Below are 23,552 nucleotides of genomic sequence, written 5' to 3' on the forward strand. Positions count from 1 at the left end.
CAATCTTTAGGAGTAGTGATTGAGCTGTGAGCCACCAACTTGAAAAAAAAAACTTTGGTAGCTCATATACAGTTCTGGTAGCTATTCCGGTGACTCAACAAACTCAGTTGTACTGGTGGCTAATTTAATTCAGTTCTGATAGTAGATCAGTAAACTCAGGTTTACTGGCGACTCAGCAAACTCTGTAGGTTTTAGAGGAGAATTAACAAACCCAGCGCAACTGAGTTTACTAAGCCACCTGAGTAGATGAGCTACTTGAGAAGTAGGTGAGCCAACTGAGTCAGTAAGCCACATCAGTATGTTACAGAGCTACATCGATGCAACACTTAACTGAGCTAGATGGCTCACTCTGCTCACCAAATTGAGCGAAGTAGCTCAGCTCTGCTCACCTAATAAGTTACTTGATACAACACTACTCTGCTCACCAAATTGAGCGAAGTAGCTCAGCTCTGCTCACCTAATAAGCTTCTTGATACAACACTACTGGTGGCTCTTTAAACCCTCTTGGTCACCAAAAAATCTCACTTTGTCTAGTGACTCATTGAAAGGAGTACAACACTACTTGGAAGAAGTTTAACTCACCATGGTCGGCGTTGCTCATGCGCTGCAGGACGTCCTGCACGTCGGTGACCTTGGTAGTGTCGTTGAGGAAGGAGCGCACTTGGCGCGTGCTGCTCGTCGAGGAAGTCATCGTGTGGGCGTCGGCGCCCCGGCGGAACTCCACCTGCTGCTCCTCGTCCTCCTCCTCCTCCTGTTCGTGCTCGTCACCGAGCGAGCAGCCATCGGTCGCCGGCGTTGAGGCACGGCTGGAGTGGCTGTGCGCGCTGGAACGCAGGATCAGACCGGCCTTAGGGTAGCTGCGGGAGTCCTGCTGCAGCTGCTGGTGCTGTTGCTGTTGATGCAGCGATCCGGATGATTCACGGTGCACGAATCGCTCCGTCAGCTCCTTGACCGAACCCTTGCGCACCACCTTGGCGGTCCGTCCGCTCCCATCGATCGTCTCCACCTCCTCGACGGAGTGGGCGCCGGTGGAGTCGAACTTCTCCGTGCGGGTGATCGCCTTCAAGCCACCTTCCTCGCCTGCATAGTGCGTGGTGCTGCGCTTACCGACGGCCGGTCCACCGTTCTCCGCGTACAGCGTCTCGGTGACGATCGTGCCGGTGACGGTTGTACCCTCCCCGTCGAGCGGCGGCACCGGTGTGGCCTTCTTCTTCAGCGCACGTATACCGAACAGCGGCAGCCCGTTCTCGTCCATAGGGCCCACGCCGTAGCTCGAGGTGATGCAGTCGGTGGTCGACTTCGGCTCGGACGCCTTCGTGTGGTAGCTGCTGCTGCTGCTGCTCGAGGTGACCGTCTTCTTTACCGTCATCGAGGAGCCACCGGTGCCGCTGCCAGCGCCCAGCGACGAAACGCCGCTTCCCTTGAACGTGCGCGTGTTCTCCGACGCCTTCTTCAGGATGTTGCTCGTCGCCCAGATCGGACGCTCGTCCTTGGCGCTCGCCTTCGCCCCGAACCGATCCGTCGTCACCTGTTTCGTTTCCACCGGTGCGGTCGGCTTTCCCACCTCCTGCTGCTGCTTCTCCACCGTGACCTCCGTCGTGGTCGTCGACGTAGCCATCTGGTGGCGGGCGTTAGTGCCGGCACTGTCGGTGCTATCGGCGAGCGTTGACGACGTCTTGCGCATCGCCGAAGTACGCGTCGGGCTCGAGTCCTTGCGCTTCGTGGCGACTCCGTTGGCATTCTTCGCCGCCATCGTCGTCGTCGTCATGGTCGTTACGGTGGTGCTACTCTGCCGACCCGTCGCTTGCTCATCGCGCTGCTTTTTCACCAGACGAATCTGGGCGCGTATGCGACGCCGCTGCTCGTAGCCCGTGACCGCTTCGAGCATCCGTTCGAGCACCTCCAGCTCGAAAATGTCCTCGATCGCAACGTCACCGGTGAGGGTGGTCGCACCGGCACCGCTCGACTTACGCTTCGGTTGCGCTGGCGTCGGGTTTGCCGCAACCGCCGCCAGCGTCGTCGTCACCGTCGTCGTGCTCGTACGATTGCCTGCATCGAGGCGCTTCAGCTCGACACCGAACTTGCTGGAGCTGGTGCTAGTGGCAGCGGTGGTTGTCGTCGTCGACGCCGTGCTCGCGTTACGACCCACCGCTGGCTGCTCGTGGATTGCCCCCGAGCCACCGTAATCCACCGATTCACGACGCTGGTTCGCGTTGATGTGTTCGAGCGACGCCACCGTGTGGTTCATATAGGACGGCTTCGATCCGTCCCCGACCGAGGGTGCAGTCGAGCGCTCGCGGTCCGTTTGCTTCAGAGACTGGCGCCGCACCGCCGTCGACGACTCGGAGGCCTCCTGCGACGTTTGCGTAGTGTACTCGACCTGCATGCGCGACGACGAGATGCGCTTCTCGAACAGGTCCTTCTTGGAGGACACCGTGTCGCGGATGTAGGCCGGAGCGCGCGGTGCTCCACCACTGTCCCGGCGGCTACCCGCACCTCCCGCCGACTTAGGAGCACCGACTTCCGGCTCCACCGGCTCCACGGCGCGGGGTTCCTCCGGTTTCTTCTGCCCACCATCGACATCCGTCGATGTAGCAGACTGCTTGCGGAATACCCCGATGTCGGTCAGCTTCACGTCGGTCGTGCCCTTCCTGCCCTGGTCCTTCTCCTTCTCCAGCGCCTCCTTCTTAGCGCGCCGCTCCTCCCAGATCGAGGGCCGGCTAAGGATGTCGCGCTGGCGAGCGTCCTGCACCGCTTGGCCCTTCTCGAAGATTTCCTTCGCCTTCTTCACGGCTTCGGTGCTGCGCAGCGTGATCGGGCTGGTCGGAGCGGGACCGGCCGCCGCCGCCGCCGGTGCTTGCTTCGTCACCGTGGCCGTGCGATAGCGTTCGGTGATGCTGGTGGCGTTGGTAGATCGTCCCGCCAGCTCCGTTTCCGACTCCTCACCAACCGTATGGCGTGCGGTGCTACGCATGGCGTTCTTCACCAGCTCCGGTGACTTCTGAGGAGCAAACTTGCTCGTCACCTTGTCGGCCACCAGCTCGCCGTTCGGTTCGGTTCCACCTAGCTGCGGTGCACCATCCTCAGCAGTCGGTGTGTGGCGTGCTGGTTCACCTCGCGTCTCCCCAATACGGCTAGCGAAGCGGTTCACCTTCTCGTTCACGCTCAGCAGACACTCGTCACCCTCGGTGACACTTGCCGGCACCTCGGTGACCGCCTTGCCCGCCCCGTCCGGCACGAACGGTCCGGAGGTGCGTATCTTCTTCACCTCCTCGGCGGTCGAGATGAACTTGGTCACCTTGTCCGAGACGCTCAGCAGGCACTCGTCCGACTTGAGGTGCTCGTCGATGTCGTCGTACTCGTGGCGCACCACGAAGCGCACCGGCTGTGGTGGCCGTGGCTGCGACTCCCCGGTCTCCTGCAGACGACGCGCCTCGTGCACGAACTTGCTCACCTTCTCCGTCACGCTCAGCAGCGACTCGTCGTCCTCGGTGACGCGGTCGAGGTTGGTGATGCGGGTGGCGTGCGCCGACACCGACTCCTGCTGCTCGTCCACCTCGGTGATCTCGCAGCCGACGTACTCGTTGGTCGCCTCCTCGAAGATCGGGATGTTGTTGACACGCGGCTGGGCCGACCCCGGGGCCCGCTCGTCGTCCGGCTCCTGCACCGCGTCCGGGTAGCGCGGCTTGCCGGTATCCTCGGTGTCAGGCGACACCGGGATCGGTACCAGCTTGTTCGGGGTCGGTTCGCGAGACGACTTTGCCTGCTGAATGTCGATCACCACGTTATCCAGGTGATCGGAGTCGAATGTCGTGGTGGTGGTGGTGGTGGTGGTTGTAGTGTTCGTGGCCGTGTTGCCAGCCACCGCTGAGGACAGCTTCGAAGAGCTCGACAGGTTAATCGTCTTGGTAGCGACGTGCTTCACAGGCCGCTCGACCTTACCGCGGCCATTGACCGCGGCCGGTGTTCGGTTGCTGCTGGGCGCGGTCGTAGTCGTAGTAGCCGCAGGCCGGTTGACGACGTTCGTCGCCCGCAGATGATTGTCACTCGACGAGCGAGCGTAGCTTTTGCTAGCCCGAGCCGCACCCGTCGTACGAACCACCGGGGCCGAGTCTTTGCGGTCGGTGACGGCGTACGCGCCCGCATGACGGCAACAGGCCGTACCGGTGGCACTCACCTCGACGCGCTCGACCGTTTCCTCGACCTCGCTGTTGTCCGAGATACCGGTATCCTTGCTCGACTCCGGATCCGTCTCCGGTTCGGGCAGCTTCCGAGCCGCCTGGCTGCGACTCGTCCGCGTGCTGCTCCACTCCTCCGTGCGGGTCGTCACCACCTGTGGCTTGCGCAGCGGGTTAATCTTGATCTTCGCCACCGTGATGTGGTTCTGCTTGACCGACGGGGTCGTCGGTGTTGTCGCCACCGGTGCCGCTGCCGCCGGACGTCGTTTGTCCGGACTGGTGGCTGGGGTACGCTGCTTACCACCGACACCAACCGACGTTGTCACCTCCGTCGCGCGCCGCTTCGTAACGTCAAAGTCCGACGAGCTCTTGTTGGTGATCGCACGGTTGCTCACATTGCTAGCCGTGGCCGACGTCGATGTTGTCGCCGTTCGACGATCGAACTTCGTATCCGACGACTGCTTGGTGAGGACCTTCGATGCGCTGCGAGCGGTGCGCACCTCCGATACCTCCATCACCGGCACGATGGTGATCTCCGCAACGGAGATATTACGCCCCTCCCGACGCTGTTCCACCAGTACCGTCGCCTTGCTGGTCTTGGTAGCGGTTTCCTCCTTCGAAACTTCCTTCGTTGCTGGTTTGCGTGATGGTGAGACGTCCTTCACCGGAGAAGCTTCCTTCACCGGTGACTGCCTAACCGGGGACACCTCCTTCACCGAGGGCTTTCGCGTCGGGGTTGGTTCCCTCTCGTAAGAAGCCCTGGTTACAGCTGGTTCCTTTGTCGACGACATCCGCTTCGGGGAAGGTTCCTTCTCTGGGGACTTCCTAGTTGGGGACGGTTCCTTCTCCGCAGGCTTCCTTGTTGGGGACGGTTCCTTCTCCGCCGGCATCCTCCTCACCGGGGAAGGTTCCTTCTCGGGCGATTTTCTAGCCGCGGCGGGTTCCTTCACCGACGGTTTTCGAACCGGAGACACCTCCTGCACCGTCGGCTTCCTGGTCGGGGATGGTTCCTTCGCTTCGGCACGTACCGGCGCACGCTCCTGGCGTGTCGGTGACGGCTCCTTGGACGTGCCGACCGAACTCTTACGCCCCGGGGACGACTCCTTCTGCACCTTGCGCTCCTCCAGCACGCTGTCCCGTTCGTCCGCTAGGAAGTCGCTTGTGCGCCGAGTGGCACTCGTCTTCAGCGTTTCACGCTCGATCGAACGGATCTCCTGCTCGATCTTTTTGCGCTGCTCGCGCAACTCCGAGCGTGTGCCGGTGTTTTGCTGCTGCTGCTGAACGGTTGTGACAGTGTTGTCGTACGTGCTAAAGATGCTACCGGTGGTGGACTTTGCGTCCACCTTAGGTTCCTCACCCAAGGGCCGATGCGGCATACCGAGGATCTTGCGGCATCGCTCCTCGTACGTTTCGCTGCGCACCAGCGGAGGCTTGGTGCTTCCATGCACACGCCCACCGTCGACCTCCTGCTCGTGCAAGGTCGTCGTTTCTACGACGCTGCTCTGGCACACCTCGCTGTGGCTGTCCCTTTGGACATCCTGCTTGACCGGTGAAGCTCCACGCGACTCCTGGGGCGTGTTCGCCGGTACCTTGCGTGGGCTGGGCGATCGCCCATCACCCACCGGTTGCTCCGGTTCACGGAAACCCGACACCTTGCGCTCCGAGGTGAACGTCGAGCGCATATAGTCCGGCCGGGAGTCGGACTCGCGCGAAGGGCTGCGACGTCCAGTGCGTCCCTTGTCCGGGCTGACGCTTGCTCGGCCGGATCCAACGAGCGTTGCGTTCGAGCGCACCGACCGTACGCTTCCCGTCGGCGAGATTGAGCGCAGTGAGCGAGCGAACGAATCGTGAGCTGCATCCACCTCGACCGAGATGCGCTGCGTAGTGGTGCTGGTTGTCGTCGCGGTGCGACTGCGACTCGAACGCTGCTGATCTTCGCTGCCGCTGACCTCCGAAAGGACGCTGGTGCGCGTGGGGCTTGCTTCCGGCTTCTGCTGCTGCTCCTGAACATGCTGAGTACGAACCGTTCGCGAGCGGTGCTCGTACTGGTCGGAGTCGGCGGCCGCCGGCAGCTTCTCGTAGGTGCGCGTCGTGACCGTGGTACCATCGTCGAGCCGCTTGGTCTCGGTGATCATCTTGGTGGTCGCGTTCACCATCGTCTCCTCCCGCTCGAGCACCTTGCCTGCGCCCTGCGCCAACCGGAAGGCCTCCCGGACGCGCTCCGGATCTTTGGAGAGCTCTTTCGGAGCCGCCGCCACACACTGCTCGTCGCTGGTGTTGGTGCTACTTCGCTTCATCGTGTTGCTGCTGCTACTGGTGGTGGTGGTGGTGCTGCTCGTGGTATTGATATTGGACGCCGCCACATCGTCGCTGTTCAGCGCATAGTCGGTCGCGTCGAGCAGCTGCTGCCGTCCGTCGCTGCCATTCTGCTGCTGACGTACGACACGCGACGTCGAGCTGGACGTCGAGGTGGTGGTGGAGCGCGTCGTGCCCGCCACCATGCGGCCCCTGTCCGCATCCTCGATCACGCTGTCCTCCACCAGCACCGTGCTCGACTGGTCGCCCTTGCTGTGCACGAAGTTCGACTCGTCGCCGTCAAAGTGCTCGCTGTGCGACTCCAGGTTGTGGCCGGCGAACGTCATCCGCCCGCCGTCCAGCTCCTTCGTGCCCTGCGTCGTGGCGGTGGTGTGCATCGTGTGCGTCTTCCCATCGTCGCTCACCTCCTCCGACGTCTTTATCTGCCAGCCACTGTTGGCGGACGGGACGGTGGCCGCATTTCCAAACCTACAAGCAAACCACCAGCGTTAGAGCTGAGCTCGAGCTCGTTCGGCGCGCCCGCCCCTTACCTGGTCGGACTCTCCGAGTCGCGGATCTCCTTCGTCTTGAAGCTTTCGAAGCTCTGGTCGACGAGCGAATCGCCGTGACTCGCCGCCACTGTGCTCTTCTTCAGCCCGAACGTGGCGCTCGCCTTATCCATCAAGAAGTACGGGGGGCTGCTGTCGTTGCTGGCGTAGAAATCCTTCAGCCGCTGCTCGCGCAGCTTGTACATATACGCTCGGATTTCCTTTTTGCGCGTAAAGTCCTCCGCCAGCTGCCACTGTTGGACGAAAGAGAAAAGTTTGCGACATCAGTTACTCGTTCACATTGCAAACGAATCAGTATTTAGAGTTCACCAAAACCTTACACATCTTATGTAAGGTGAGTTCTGCCTAAAAAAACAGAGGGAGAAGTTGCAGTTTAGATCATCACCCACATCCCCTCCTCATAAAAGACGTCGTCACCATCGTGGAGTTTCTAACGCAATTTGAAACAAGATGGCAAAGATTGGTAAAGAATACTTGAGGTCTCTTTTAAAGCTAATACTACACATATCAGACGGTATCCTATACCAAGAATCCACATATGCCCATATTGTGGCAATCAACAAGGGAATGTCAAAGCCGTACAGCATAGGCCAATGATCAGTAGAGGAGATAGACCGGTTTAAGATCAAGTACTAACCTATCAAGTGTAAATTTTTGGATATACCTTACACTTTAGATCTGTTTTAGTAACTTTGAAGTCTACAAAGAGCACCAGTCGGCCATGAAAGCCACAAAAGAACTGGCGAACATGCCAAAATAAATACACAAGGTGGCCTGACAAGCCGTTGGCATATTTTATCAAGAGCACTAAACTAGTGTAAGTTTATAACAAAACTCGTTGCGTCGCTTCTTTGAACCCTAGGATAAGTGAAACGTACGGCCACACGATTGGAACAACTCGAACCGTCTCTCGATTTCGCCTTCCAAGCGGTGGGCAGTTAGAAATGGAAGCAAACACGCACCGTAAAAGAACGTGCCTGTCCCATGTATGTCCAGGTCTCGATCAGACCGGGTTGCGAGAGGCATGGTGCAAGGAAGGAGGGAGAAAACATGTCACTGTCCACAATCCCACGCCCATACCGCGCGATCAGACTCAACCCGTCAACGTGCAAAGTGGTGAGAGACCCCTTCTGTTCGCGTCAAGTATCTGCAAAAAATATATCATTGGTTGCAATCGCCATATGGTGTCCGGTTGAAATGCAATGGGTCATGTCTGATGGATCTCAGGTGTGATCGAGATGTGTCGACGGTTTGTTTTTCGAGCTTTTCTCTGCCATTACTACATAATCTGTTGTTATTATTGTATCTTATCCTAAAGCTTCGAGAAGGCCTATTTTATCTCCTCGAGAAAAGATTCTATCGAAACATCTTAACAAATCACATACAAACGTATCAATAAAGGCCTCCAAAAGGTTACATTTTTATCGACATCTCCATATGTTTTCAGACACGCATTATTATAGCAGAGTAACACAGAAAGCTCTAAAAGCTCATTAGCCGTTGACGACAATTTTATATGCAAACTGTACGCAATAGTCCATGAAAGAGCCATTGCCGTGGATTTAAAATTGAAAAATGAAGGCTACTGCCCTAAACCTTTTGGTAAAACCCCAAAGTAAGCCATAAGCGGCGCTTCAACCACAGTCCCTTTCGATTGCATAGCCACCGCCATTTATTCGACAACCCTTTTTAACGGCTACAAGGTCCAAAAAAGGAAAAAAGAGATTCGCCTGCGAGTGGTCAGACTTTTTTTTTCCGTCTGCAGGTCCTGGTCTCCGTTGGCCATATTGATCGGTTAATGTTCCCATGTTCGGACCCCGATTAGAATAGCGTTATGGTGTGGATGCGGTGTTGCCGTCGGTCTGCATCTCGACAAACAAGAAATCAAGAAAAACGAAAGCACCACTCTCGAGGGAAAAGCTCGCCAAACGCCAAATCCCAGATGGTGTTCGGATGGAGGGATGGATGATATCATTTGACCCATTGCGCGGTACGGGGATGTGTAGCTGTTCGCCTTCGGTTCGCGGCTCGCAAGCCGGAGCCCGAAAAAGGCGGTGACGGTTGCCATGTCCTTAAACAGCAACAGCGTAAAGCTGGCTGGGGGAAGAGATGTGAATGGGAAACCGCAACCATTGGCTGGGCATGACTTCATGCCGTCGGTGACAAACGTGGCTGGCGACAAGGGAGCAGCCAGACTGACCTCGCACCGATCGAGCATGCGACTCGGTTCCGACGGTGCCGTACGGGTTAATTATCGTTAAGCTTAATGTCGGTTCGGTCTCTTCGAGAGCTCGACAGCAACGCCCCGGCTAGCCGTGCCTGCAGGTGTAGGCGGATAGGTTGCACGCACACCGCCTCCCGCCATTGCCACTGCGACTCATTGACGGCTGACTAACAGCCTACTTATATCCGCGTGACTCCGCAACGAGCGCTTCGAGTGTTCTCCCACACTCGCGGCTCCCACCGTCCAGACATCCCGGTAGCGAACGGGTCGTCGTCACCTTCCTAGCCAAGACGATCCCACGTAACCGTTGCACCGTGCGGGGCCAAGACCAACTGCATCCACCACACGGTAGTGAAGGTGTGAGGGTGGACATAAACACCGACGGTCAAAGAGGGCTCTAAGCACACCTCAATCGTATGTCACATCAATTGTGGATCTAACGTGACCGGAAGGCGATATTCTAATTTCACGGCTGAGTACGATTTAGAAAAAAACAACAACTAGGCATTAAGACACAGGACATTGTATGAAGAGGATCTGAAATAAAATCTAACGAAGGTAACCAGTAGATTCAACAGATAAAAGGCTGTTCTGCTTAAAGCCTCACCTCCGTTATACGAGTAGTCTCTCTATCGAACTATGCGAGGCTTAGCTGAATCTCCGGTTATTCTGAAACAATCCAGGTTCTCCAAAATAAAAGATCTATTGCTCATGCAGAGTTTGACAGGCTATCAGAACCAGTGTTTTTTTTTCAAACATCAATAATTGACATGTTTATCTACCAGTTTTCCGGTTTTCAGGAGCGTCCCAATATCCGGATGATACAGACAATAGTATGTGTAAATGACGTTCGAGATTTGAAATACCTGGAGTGATGTTGCAGGGTCTACTTCGGGCTGGGTTTCTAATTTTCCAGAGCCTTTGTAGTCTATCACGCTATGTTTCTGGCAAACATTTCAAATATCGTAACATTAGGTGGTAAAGAAGAGCCCGTAACATAAAAACGATGTTTGTCTACCAGTTTGCCAACCTTGCAGCGTCTACTTCGGTCTAATTTTGTATATTCATTATAGTCTATCAGGCCATGTTTCAAGCAAACATATCAAATATCGTAGTATTAGGTGTTAAAGAAGAGCACACAATGTTTGTCTCATTGATGTATTACCTCTATTGAAATTGATCATAGCCAGGTTTGAAAGTGGCGTTAGGTAGGGACACCACTTTTATGCTAAGTAGTTTCTTTAATTTAAGAAAAGCTCAGACACGCAAATCTTCCAGTTTTTCAGAAGCCTATGAAGTGAATCTAACAACTAGCGTGTTTGTTTCATTCGATATCAGAACAACAAATGTGATCATGTACCGTACGGTATTTCTCGTACCATTTCTTCCCCTTTCCCGTTCGCCTTTGCGCTCTATTTCTTCATCTGGTAGACTTTTTTACTCGCCATTTCTGGAGGTCCATGCATGAAGCAAACCAAATAGTGTGGAGCTATTCAATGGTGTGAACTCTGGCGTTACGATGGACGTATCTGTGCTGATAAGCGGAAGGGGCGAAGCAAAACCCACGGTTGTTCGAATCGGTCGATCGTTTTGTTACGGTATCGGGAAGTCCAGCACGGCATGAAGTGCGCACAGGTTCCGTCCGACTGAAGGCGCAATAAAATGGAATATTATATGCCCACTCATGGCAGCGCTCTCATCCCCCCGTGGTGGTCAGTATCGACCCTGCCTTGCCCTGCCCACTGTAGGCTGGAAGTCCCATCCGCCCACGTTCAATGTAATTGCCCGCCGCGGCCACAACCGCTTCCTCCCATCTCAACACCGGGTGCGCGTTGGTACATCCCATACCGCGAGCTAACCGAGCATCCGAGCTTCCGACATCCAACGGTGTTGATGATTGTCAGCTGATCGGCAGTAGCCATTCCCCCATCGAGAGGTGGGAGGGAAAGGAAATGGGCTAGCGGGAAAACTTGGACCACCGTAGCCCGTTACGAAAAACCCGTGTTCGTCTGAGATACCCCCGCCGTCCGGCCTGAATGGATGAATGAAACAAGGCCTTCGGCAAGTGTGAAGGCGTTGGCCAAACTAATGACTACATAGCACTGCCTCGGAGGAATGGCCGCTGAGGGAAGCTGAGAACACCCGGCACAATTATATTATTACCTCTTCAATGCACAGGGAAGAACAATATTTATTTCTTACCCTCCCGAAATGTATTTAAAACATTCCATCGACTATGCTTTACTCCTGTGTGTGTTTTTGTTTCACACCATTTGCAATTATGATTCTGACGCACTACGTTGTTTTTTTTTTATGGAAGAGAACGACGCCTCTACGCTTTCCCAACGGTTTCCGTTGGGGAAGACCTACGTAAGAAGCGACAAAGAACTTTGACTCGTTTTCATTCCACACACACCGGAAGACATTCGGCTGGAAGGGAAAATCGTAAGAAAAAGCGAACCGCGCCGGTATGAAGCTGTGATTCCCAAACCACCCAGTTCCGGGCGGGGCCGCGCTTGTGCCGCTTGTTTGTTTGGAAACGTCCACAAAACCGCAACCGACCCGCAAGCATAGCACATTAAATCAGTCACAAGCATAACGAGAAGCTTCTCAAGTTCACTGTGCCTTTTTTATGAAGTTTTGTTTTGAACTTTGCTGTGCCTATTTCGGTCTGGTTTCTAATTTCTTACTGTCTTTCTATTCGACATCCTCAAGCCGGAGTTGGACTCCGTTGGAAGAGATCTAAACAAGTTCTAAATACTATAAAATCGCGGCTCTGTAGATAAACCCAGTAGAGGTCTACTACTTGCAATAAACTTGTATTAGGTAGCCTGTGTATTCGACATCCTCAAGCCGGAGTTGGACTCCGTTGGAAGAGAGCTAAACAAGTTCTAAATACGATAGAATCAAGCGGAACTTGGAATCTACGCCAAAAAAGTCCTGTAACTTTCTAACATGTTCGAACTAAGTTCGATAAAATCACGGCTCAGTAGGTAAACCCTGTATAGGTCTACTACTTGTATTAGACATGTATTGACAGTGTTTGCATACAGTGGCTCTACTAGAAGAGAGCTCTGTGACTTTCCGACAACTTCTAAATTCGATAAAAGGTCTACTACTTGTATTCTACTGCAAGCCTTTGTATTCGACATCTTCAAGTGCGACTTGGACACTACTTGCAGAGAGCTCTACAAACTTTCAGATAAGTTCTAACAAATAACAGCTTGGTAGGCAAACTTTTTAAATGTCGACTACTTGTATTAGACTTATATTGGACAGTCTTCGTATTCGACATCCTCAAGCAGGACTTGGACTCTGCTTGAAGAGAATTCTGTAACTTACTGACAACTTCTAAATGCGATAAATTTACTTGCCATTCCTGCGTAGGTCTACTACTTATAAAGACAAATACTTCAGAAGATTTGAATTCAAAGAAACTACAAATTTGTTTTCATGCTTGACGTCTCTGACAACGCCCCGCCGTGAGTTCTGAGTTTTACTGGAAAGGTCAATATTTTCCAGAGTAGCTTAGGAAACCATTTAATCCTTACTGAAGCATCAAACTTGTTCTATGGTTGCCTTTCAGATCTGCAGACCTGAAGTTTTATTACCCATTGGTTGAAAAGCAATTAACTAAAGGAACCCATGTTTAGCATAAAATAGCAATCATCTTTGGCGAGAGGAAATATTGGATCAGTGTTTTTTATGGCCGAAAGCCTTGTGCAGGATAATAAAACGCGAGATGGGATTGGGCGGCCGAAGCGCGGAATCAAGGTCGGAAGCATCCAAACCGGGTGATGGTAAGAAAAATACCACATATCCGATGCAGATCATCAAAGGATCAACGAAGGCACACGAAAAGCGAAGGTAGGAAACCGGCCGCCACGGCAGCGATTCCCTGGCAACAAACGGACCCAACCGGCACCGAGCCAAACCGGTCCACGGATGCACCCACCTTCCCACACTCACCGGGTCACTCCTGCACCGTCGTTGTTTTGTTCACTCGCTCTACGTTTCGCTTTCGTTCTTTACTTTTGTTGTTATAAATAATAGAGCAGCGATCGTATTAAAAACTGTCACTCGGGAGTTCACTTCCCTGCTGCCGGTTGGGATCGATGTTCGATTGCGTTTGGATTCGATCGGCCGGCGAGATGGTGATGGTCGAGCTGTTCGAGCTTCCGCTCCCAGGTTGAACTGATGTTATGATTGAATCACAGCAGTGGTCCCGTCATTTTCGCTTTTCTTCTCGTTATATTTGTTTCGATTGCGCGTCGTTTTGATTTTCACTGCAGAACGATTTCACTTGCTAGCTTGCAACTCAACTGTTTTGGTTCGGTTCTTGTGAGCACTTTCAACTGTTTAACTTTTTCTCCACACTTCCTCGTTGTCGTTGCGTTTTAAAACATTCGATCTTGTTTATTTGTTTTCCTTTCGATACGGTTCGTATTTGTGATTTGCTTAATTTAACTCGTTGTTTTGTTGCTTCTTCAATGCACGCCCGGTTTTCCTAACGCTGTATTGCTGCGTTTGCACCACCAACCTTTTTTCAACCAACTGGCTTTTCCTGCACAATTTCACTGACCGGCAGCACTGGCGCTCAGTGAGCTTGTTTGCTGTGCTCTCGTTTTTTGTTTTCTGTTTTCGGTGCGGTGTGTGTTTTGGTTTTTCTTTTACACCCCACTCCGGCTTGTCCGGTGTACCGAAAGGGGCTCCGGTGTTCCCGTCCCGTTGCGGTTCCGCTGTCGTCTTCGCGTCGTTACTGCTACCTTTATTATTGTTTTTATTATTATGTGGTGCCTTCTTTCTTCGTACGTTCTTCAATGGCTTTCCTCACACGTTCTGCTTCGCCACCGCATGGAAGCCGGAGTCGGAGCGAAGATTCGGGTTTTTCGGTTCACCGTACTTCACTGGTGCGCAACTGGTGCTGGACTAAAGTTCTTGCATCCGCGCTGGGCGGCTTTTGCCTTCGCGGCTCGCGGCTGAACGGGTAGCGTTCCCTGTGCACGGGCTCAAGGCACTCACACACTCCTATACCGACGGCGAATGAGGGGAGACTGGAACGGGGCACGGGAAGGGGAAGGAGAGCACGCGAGGAGATTTAAGGCGCCGTGGGTGTTGGAAGCTGCCTGCTGCCGTTCGTTGGCGGTGCTTTGGCCCCACGGTCGCTCCGTCTCGCGTGAGATAGTGTTGGTAGCGAAGCCCTCCGTGGGACGCGATGAGACACCGGTGTGGATCGGCGATCTACCGGCTTCGACACCGCAAACCACGCACGCACGTACACCGATGCACGCGGCAAACCGCGAACCGGCATCTGCGTGTAGATGGCTCCATTCAAAGCTACATCTTGAAGCAGGGGTCGGCAAAGTCCGGCCCGCCAACTAATTTTATCTGGCCCGTAGCTAAATGTATGTACTACATACGAAAAATCCATCTCAATTCTTATCGAAATGTTTTACAATATCGGAATTTTTAGGCGACTTCCTAGTATATTTTGTTAGACTTCTTGCTATCGTATTGGGATTGTTGTAGTGTTGTGCTTAATGAATCTTTTGGCGAGATTCATTCATATGAATCTTTCACCTAAGATTCATTCAGATGGATTCATTAATCTTTGCGGATTCGAATCATCTAAGCTTAATGAATCTTTCATTTGGCTGGTGACTTTTCACCATTTGGTATGTCTTTGGGATTCATGAATCTCTCGACGAAAGATTCATGAATCCCTTATAAGGCAGAGATTCATTCAGATTTATGAATCTGAATCAGATTTACACAACTCTAGATTGTTGGTTATTTAAATTACTGAGAGTGCGCCAGTTAAACCAAGGTTATTGAAAAGCCCTAAACTCAACGAGAATGTTTAAAAAGAGTTATTATAATAGTTCAAATAATTTATCTTATTTTATATAACTTTTACGTAACTTTACTATTTAGAAAGTTAATACCTCCATTCAAAAAGGGTTTGAAACCATTAAATCACCGTTTAAGGCAGCTGATTTTGTCCGGCCCGTAAGAATATATTAGACCAACCTGCAAACATAGTATATCTGGATTTTTATCGGATTTGTTAACGATATCACATATTTTTAAATAAAAATATCTGTTGAAACTGTTGAACTTTGTTCAGTACCAGACAACTAACCCAAAAACTCAATATGTGCGATAAGAAGTAAAACTTTGAAATATTTTCCATTATGTTTATGACTCTTTTTGGAGAAGAAAATTAACACGCAATTTAAAAAGGGTTTAATATCACGTAAAAACATTCAAACATCATTTAAAGTAGCTGGCCCGCAGTTTAAGGTTCTTTTCCATCATCTGGCCCTTTTCTGGAAACGTGTGCCTTTTGTTCATCTGGCCTTCTTTAGGGAATGTATGCCGACCCCTGCCTTGAAGCAAAACAACACACCGAAGCCAGGCGCAGAACCAGGAAGACCTGCGAGTTCTCGCGGTGCTCGAAAGGGCAGTGAAAGTTCCCTGCCCTGGGTTGGAGTCTTCAGCGGGTCTTCTGCTCCCCGGGTTGGTGTGTGTACCTTTCATCCCAAGCGTGGTATTTGTGAGCGGCGTGTGTGTATGTGTGTGTCCGCGCGGGTGGCCTGCCGGTTTACACAATTCGTCCACCCGACTTCATCGCCCAGCGAGCAATAGGGAAGCTCGTTGACGCGTAATCGAATCGTCCGAAAACAACTGGCAGATATTTAAAAGCACAACAAAACAGCAGAATCACGGGACAAATAAAAAAACAGCAGAAGTAGTACGCCCACATAACGTCCAGCTCCCACACGCGGGTTCGAGCGCGATCGTCTGACCATAAATGCAGTGAAATAGTGACTGCAACATCCCACCACCGACCCTCGCCGTTCCCATCACCCAAACAACAAGTTGGTCATTCCTTTCGCGGTGTTTTATTTGTATTTACAACGTTGCTCCGTTTGTGCTGTTAGAAAGTTTATTAAAATCAAATCCTTGTACTTCTCTTTCACTGAAGGATTTAACCCGGATGCCCATTTAAAGAACATCGGTCGAAAACCAACAAAAAACAGCTTATTAAAGCAGACCACGGGAGGAACACAGTTCGAACGATTAACGTAGGAAGAAACAACTTCAGGTTTGTAAAAAACCGCTGCTCAAAAGTTCAATTTGACGGTTCGAAATGGTAAAGAAAACAGCTGACGATATTTAAACTGGTGTTTTTATGTTTGTAAATATTTAAGTACTCTGTTTTTATTTTACTTCCTAAAATTTTCTGCTCATATTTAGTTTCATCTATTTTTTTTTCAGTCCTTGGTATCTTCTTTATCTTCCGGATTTTCCCCACACACTGGCCAACTGGGGCTTCCTTGTTTGTGTTTTCACCGGCCGGATGAATTTCCCAAACACTTTGCCACATCGGTTCAAGCGCGGCACGTGCTGCACCGCCCCTCCTTCCCTTCCGCCCACCCTGCCACTCGCAAATACATATGGCTCCGAACATCAAAAAGCGCTCCACGATGAGCTCTGTTTGGTCAGCTTACGGGCTTAAGTGTTTTGAAATGTGCCAACGCCAAGCGTATTCCTACCATTATTTGTTTACCTGGTTGGATCTTGTTTCTTTTTTTTCGTTTTCAGTGAATTTAGAGATGAATATCTTTTGCTTCATTATGACACGGGCTGTTTTCTTGTCCATTATTTGTCCACCTGTTGTTGTTTTTGAAGTGGTTTAGTTTATTATACGTTCCAAGCATCTTAAAAAGATTATTTCCTTTTATTTCTTTATGACATAAATTGTTTTAAAAAAACACGGTAAAATGAAATTGTAGGAAAACGAGAAAGTATGTAGCGAGATGTAGCCAACTCGGTGCATGTTAGATTGGTACACGGTTCGCTGCCTGCCCACCCAGTGAGCCGAACGATGGCTCCGGAATGCATTCCCGAACCGTCAAACCGGGACCGAGCGGAGGGAGAGGGCGGATGGCTCGATGCAGCATAATCATTGGACCCCGCCGAACGAGCGGAATGTGTTGCTTATGCTCTCTTGCGTTCGCGCTAGCGCCGTCTATTCACCTTTTCCCAGCGTTCGACCGTTCGAGCGTCTGGCTTGTTTTTTTTTTTTTTTGTTCATCCTCGGCAGTTCCAGTTTTTCTACGGTTTCTTTTTCCATTTCCATGACTCACTGACTGGCTGGATGTATGTGTGGAATGCCACCTGATAAGAACGATGAGTCAATTTTTTCGGGAGGATGCGTCCGTTGGAAATGTTTTCCCCAGGCAGAGGCGGATAATTATTAGAGTATTATAATTATTTTGCAACACACTTGCTTGTTTTATCAAATGCGTGGTGAGTTTGAGAATTTACTTTCGAATGAAAGTAAATTAAGAATTAAGAATCGTGTTTTGATGCAGAAAAGAAGCCTTGTTTTTTTGAGAAAACATGTTGACTGCCATGTCACCTAAAATTGGATGACAGCAATAATTAGTTCTGAAAAGTTTTTGACCCATAAATAAATGAAAATGCAACGGAAAACTAAAGTAACATTAAAACCGTTCTTTGGGAAGCGAAGTCTTTGCTTGGCTTTTGAAAACCGTGGGTTTATCAAATGTTATAGACAAATTTTATTAAAAACATATTGTTTTTTTAAAAAACATATTGTACTAAAAAAGTGTGCTAAAAACGCTTGGCAGTTAACGTGTTAAACTAGGAAATATATGCACTAACGTTTATTGAAGAGATCAGTGTAAAGATTTTATTAAAGATCCTTAAAATCCCATGGAATTTATATTAAAGATATTAAAATTCTTAGAATACATAGTTTCAGGATAATGTACATGGATTAGCAAATGTAATATACTGTACCGTTCCAAATATAATATTGTTTATTAACATTATTCTTAAATTTTTCTGTTTTAAACATTTCACGATTTTCGTTTCAAAATCGACTAAAAAATTCAAATCAATTAAAAAGTAAAAATTAAATTACATATCAATTCGGTTCATATAAAATGATATTCGTAGAAAAAGGATTCTCTTGGAAAGCTATTGATGGCTTCGCATGAAATAAGGCTTTTGGCAATGAAGACTTTTCAATGGAATAACATTAAGGAATATTGTTGTAAAATTTAAATTGGATTCCTTTTTAAAAATGTGTGGTACAATCTAAATCAAAATTTTGTGTACTTTGAAATAAAAACTTTAATGGTAAATGCATGGAATGTTTTTGAGGGCCCTTCAACTTCTAGCTGGCTAGGGTTCCTGGAATTTTTATTCCACCTCCGTTCGTTGGAGAAGAAAAGGTAAACTAAGCGAAAGCATCCAAGCAAACGCGAGGGTAAAAGTTAAGAATAAGGTTTTCAAGCACGACGTGCTGGTGAAATTGTTTGGATATTCCCTCAGAACAATGCCAGCCATTGTCGGTGATATGAGGACGTTTGGTTTTATCGTTGCAAGAGTCGAGTAAGATGGGAGCAGATGGTTCCGGTTGCAGCGATGTAAACTGCGACCATGCGGAAGCAACATATGCCGTTCGACAATTGGTCATCTGTGCAGTTTACGTCATCGGCGCTCGCATTTCTTACGCATCACACCGAGTGGCAAATATTAGAACTGTCTCAAGCTGGTCCTACAAACCTGGCGAGTCGGCTTTCGGCCCAAGACCCGGCTCGTGATTTCTCGCTCCATGACGCCATGGAGTTTAAAATAAACCATGTGAGCCTGCGGACGGGCTGCTGTTTCCTTCCGATGCACCTACGCCCGCATTTGTCACAACAGCCGGAGTGTCACCGACACAGAACGAACGAATGAAGTCATGGTTTTTTTGGGAACCCGCGGCGGGGTTTCGCGGCGGCGAAAAAGGCGAAGACCAGTTCCGATCCGGGGGTTTGCCTGGTGCCTGGAGGGAGGCCAACGAACGCACCAATTGTTCACCGACCGAGTACAACATCAATTAGATCCCCGTCGTCTCACCCGTTCGAGCGGCGTGTGGTTGAGTGGCTTCATTTTTCAAGCTTAATTGATTTTAACCGCCTAGATGAAGCAAACCATTTTAAAAATCGCCAGCCCGGGAGGGTTTAAAGTCGGAACTTAAAGAATTTACACTCAAAACCCGTTAATCTGCCTACGAAAACCGGTAAAAACTCGTTCAAAACCGACCGAAATGCGATTCTTTCCAACGAACCATACAAAAGACATCAACCAGCGGGCAAGCGACGAACCCGAAATAATTAAAATAATATTTTTTTGACAAATACCGAATAAATTTGTTTCTAACTTTTCGAAACCATTTTCAATAATACAATAAGTACAGCAACTACCAATGAAAGTCGCTTGGGTGTGTGATGCTTCAGTGGTTGACCGTAATGGCATAACTGTGTGCTCGCTGGCGCAGAAGTTGCCAGTGGGAAAACTGTATCAACCGCCGGTACCGAAAAACATCCTAAAATAATCCGATCCCTGTGTGTGTGTGTGTGTGTGGGCGCCGATCACCAACGAGGTGCCCGCATTGGCCAAATCGTCCGCGGCCGAAAATGGGCATTTCTCAAACCGTCGCACCGGCGGGTGTTCGGGCGGCCCGCCGAAAATGGTCAGTTCAACAACGCGCTCCCAGCCGATAGCAGCGCTAATAAATTCTGTGCAATAATTGACCCATCTATAATGCGAAGCCGCGTCGGGTTTGGCCAATCGGTGGTCGACAAATTAATAGCTTCTGATGTAGAGGGTCTGATTCTTTCTTTCTTTTTTTTTAAGAACAATTTCCAGACGGTTAAAGAAGCTAACATGATGCCCGGATCGTATCATGCATACGATAATGCGTGCTGCTTTATGCAAGCCACCTTGAGTAGCTCCGCTATGGTGCTCTCGATTGCGAAGGTCATCCTTCCTCCATCCCCTCATCTGCAGCATCGCACGCGGTTCACGCTCAGCCCTGCACTGTGCCACATTGTACGGACGGAAGGTTAACTTCGCTTCCGTAAAAGGAAATCCTGCTTCCGATCGTCCTACCGGGGGCTCACGGACAACTGCTTTCCGTAGCGGGCGCGGGCCAAAATTGAGACAGAAACGTTCGATCCGTTCGCGGAAGAAAGGCACGGGGGAGGGGAGAGGAAGAACGAAGATGAATGAGATGAAGAAAAAAAACCACACAAAAAAAAAACAAACCCCGGCCAATACTTTTGACATTTGAATGTAGATCCCGGCCCGAGACGCGACATACATACAGCCGTACCAAGCGAGGGAGGGGAGTGGGGAGGGGAAACATAATAAAATAAAACGGCGCAAAAACGTATCGCAACATTACGAAACGTACATTTCCATTCGTCACCATCTCATGGCCGCGTTTGCCATTTTTGGGTTGATTGTTTCCTTTTCTCTCCTTTCCACACACACTTGCGTCTTTTTTGCAATTATAAATGGAATATTTTATCTCCACTTCTACAATCGGTTCAATTGCGATGCAGACCCCGGGGACCCCTTTGACCCTAAAACGGCGACCCACGCTCGGTGGCCATATGGTTATTTGGCGACAGTTTTTAGCCAACTTTTCGCTCCACTATTAACACAGATGAGCTTTACGATGTGACTAAAAGAGTAATTTTACGCGGAGAAAGGTTAACAAAACCGATTCAATGATAATTGCAAGCGCTTGGAGGTTACACAACGGGAATACACTTGGTAGAGCTAGTAAAAAGTCCATGGACATTCCCCTTGTAACCGAATAAACATTTTCCTTGTTTCGGACACAATTAGGCATAGTTTTACACGCTCACCTTCTCGCATGAATTTTCATTTCGCAAGTTCGGAAAGTAAATTAAAATGAAGATACCTTTCCATCGTTAAAGCAAGTCGGCCTCGAGAAGGTATTACCCCGTTCGTCGTAAAATCCTCATGAAACACCAAGCATATCAAAGATTCAATAAATGGATGCAACAGCTAGCGTTGGATCGTGTGGTACTGTGCTACCCAACACACACACCGCGCAGTAAATAGTGTGTTTTGAACACATACATTTTTTAACCCCTATTTACTGGTAGAAGTTGGAGGAAAATAATTTTCCAATAATAAGGAAAATAAAATTGAATAAAAAAACTAAAATACGTTAAAAACTACTTGGTTTTAATATACTGATTATAATGTTATGTATAACAGATTCGCATAAACATTGTGCATAGAATTTTTAATAACTATCACTCATCAAACTTTTAAGCTAAAGTTGAAAAATAGTTATGTTTTATGACAATTTACTGTGGTACCACAAAAGCACAGCACATCAATAAGTGTTACTTGACCCAACACTAGTAACAGTATCATCAACCTCCAATAAAAAAGACAACTTAATTGACACCTTTCTGCAAGATAATCCACGCCATTCCTTCTCTGACGACTTGACACGAAAACACGAACAAAACGAGAAAATGACTTTTAACACATTGACTTCCAAGTGTTTTCAAAACGCTTCTTTAGTACAATCTTTTATAATACAATTTGTTTTTAACATTTGGTAAACCGACGAAGTCAAGCAAAGACTTACTTACAAAAGAACTTGTTTTTAACATTACTTTAGTTTTTATGTTGCATTTTCATTTATTTTTGGATCGAAAACTTGTTGGAACTAATTGCGATGACTAATGTTCATTTTCAATTTATTTAAAAAAAAAAGTATCTCAAAGTGGCCATTTAGTGGCTGCAAATGTAAAAAATACCAAATTGACTGCGTCCCATATTGACAGTACCCGCATTACAGTCCCATGTATGATTTCTTTGCTGAGAACTAAAGAAAAGTCATAGTTATTGAAACAATTTTGTAATGTAAAGTAATGAAAATAAACAACAAATGGTTGTAATTCTAGCGGTTTTGACGAATTAGACACTGGTAAAGTGCAAACATCCGTATGGAATGAAAACCCAAACATCAACGTTTTTACGTGCAAGGTAAATATGGGAGTACTTTTACTTTCACCTTACAAAGTACCCGCATATCGTGTCCCATATGGTTTATTTTCACCATTTTAGAATAAAAAACATTAAATGTCGTTCTCAACGAAATGTTTGACAAAAGTTGTAAACCAACCAATCATAGATTTTGTATCACTAATAACAGCAAAACATAATCTAACGTGTTAAGAAGCGTTGAGTAGAAACACCACTTTTAAAAGTGGTAAATATGATTGTACAGTAAATCTGAATGTGTTGTGAAGCTAAAGCTAAAATCTCCTCGTCACTTTTTGTTCGTATTTCGCAAAACTTAGCGAGAAGAAAGTTGTTATCAAAAAGCGAACTCTGAAGGATGCTTGCAGAAATCCAACAAGGGTCAAATATCTAAAAATTGTTTTGCTATAAAACGTAGCACTAGAAAGTATAGCGCTATAAAAGATAGTGAATTGAGGAGGAACACAAACTGTGTATTGCGTTAGTATTCCTCGTAAGGCAAAACATCTGTGTGAAAACTGCCATTTAATGTTCCGTTTACTAGCACACAGCCCCGTTAACAACATACGATCAGATTAGCCGAAAAGAAACGTCTTTTTCTCTTTTACTTCAATACTTCACTGCAACCTTGAGCAGGTGGCACGCACTGAGTCAGCCGAACCGATTGAGGATCTAAATACAAGATAGACGCTCTCAGAGGCATCCCTCTTCCATTTAGCTGACTCATCGCTGAAACCGCACGTGATTCGCGTTGTAAGAAGACGTGGCCAAAAGAAACAACTTGATCGAAAGCGAAAGTTTTCGCCGGCCGACAAAACAAAGTCCTGTACGCAGGTAGTTTCCGGTTGGCGGGTGTTTGTTTGTTTTGAAAAGCCCATTCGCTTATTGACAGGTATACGGGCTAAGGGTGTATCTCCTACTCACCATCTTGCGCAGCTGGTCCTCGTCGGTGATGGTCGACAGGTCGGCCGCCTCCATGGTTTGCGATTACCTCCGCCGGGAGCCGGTGCGCCGCGCCGACGAAGCAATAGTGTTCGGCCAAGACACACCACCACCAAAGAGGTATCCGGTACCGGACGGTGTTGATAGTTGGCTCGATGTTATCGATTGATGGTCGTGGTATTTATACGTTTTCGTCGTTCGTCGTTCGTCGTCCTGCCCGCGCGTGCCGGCACTTTTATTTACTTCGCGTGGTAAGCTGTTGGAACAAGCATTCGTGTTACAAATGGAGTCAATTTTAAGAGAACTTTAATTTAAAACCGGAAAACAACGATTAAATTTAAAAATTACTTTTTTAAATCGTTAAATCTCCAATAATTAACAGAAAAAAAACATGGATTGAATAACGACCCTTTTACACTACAACAAAGCTTGTGTAAACTCACCTTT

At 49.1% G+C, this 23,552-nt stretch overlaps 1 protein-coding gene across 1 annotated transcript in view; it reads right to left on the reverse strand.

The window, feature by feature from the left end:
• Nucleotides 1-23,141, reverse strand: part of LOC131291161 (mucin-19-like) — a 36,674-nt gene extending 13,533 nt beyond the window's left edge. Inside the window, exons 1-3 of the mRNA XM_058320352.1 lie at nt 23,088-23,141; nt 7,025-7,275; nt 583-6,962 (exon numbers count right to left, since the gene is read on the reverse strand). Coding sequence (XP_058176335.1) covers nt 583-6,962; nt 7,025-7,275; nt 23,088-23,141 — 6,685 coding nt within the window. The remainder of the gene's footprint in view (nt 1-582; nt 6,963-7,024; nt 7,276-23,087) is intronic.
• Between the last annotated feature and the right edge of the window lie 411 nt (nt 23,142-23,552).

The sequence above is a fragment of the Anopheles ziemanni genome, chromosome X (assembly GCF_943734765.1).
Source record: "Anopheles ziemanni chromosome X, idAnoZiCoDA_A2_x.2, whole genome shotgun sequence".
Classification (NCBI taxonomy): Eukaryota; Metazoa; Arthropoda; class Insecta; order Diptera; family Culicidae; genus Anopheles; species Anopheles ziemanni.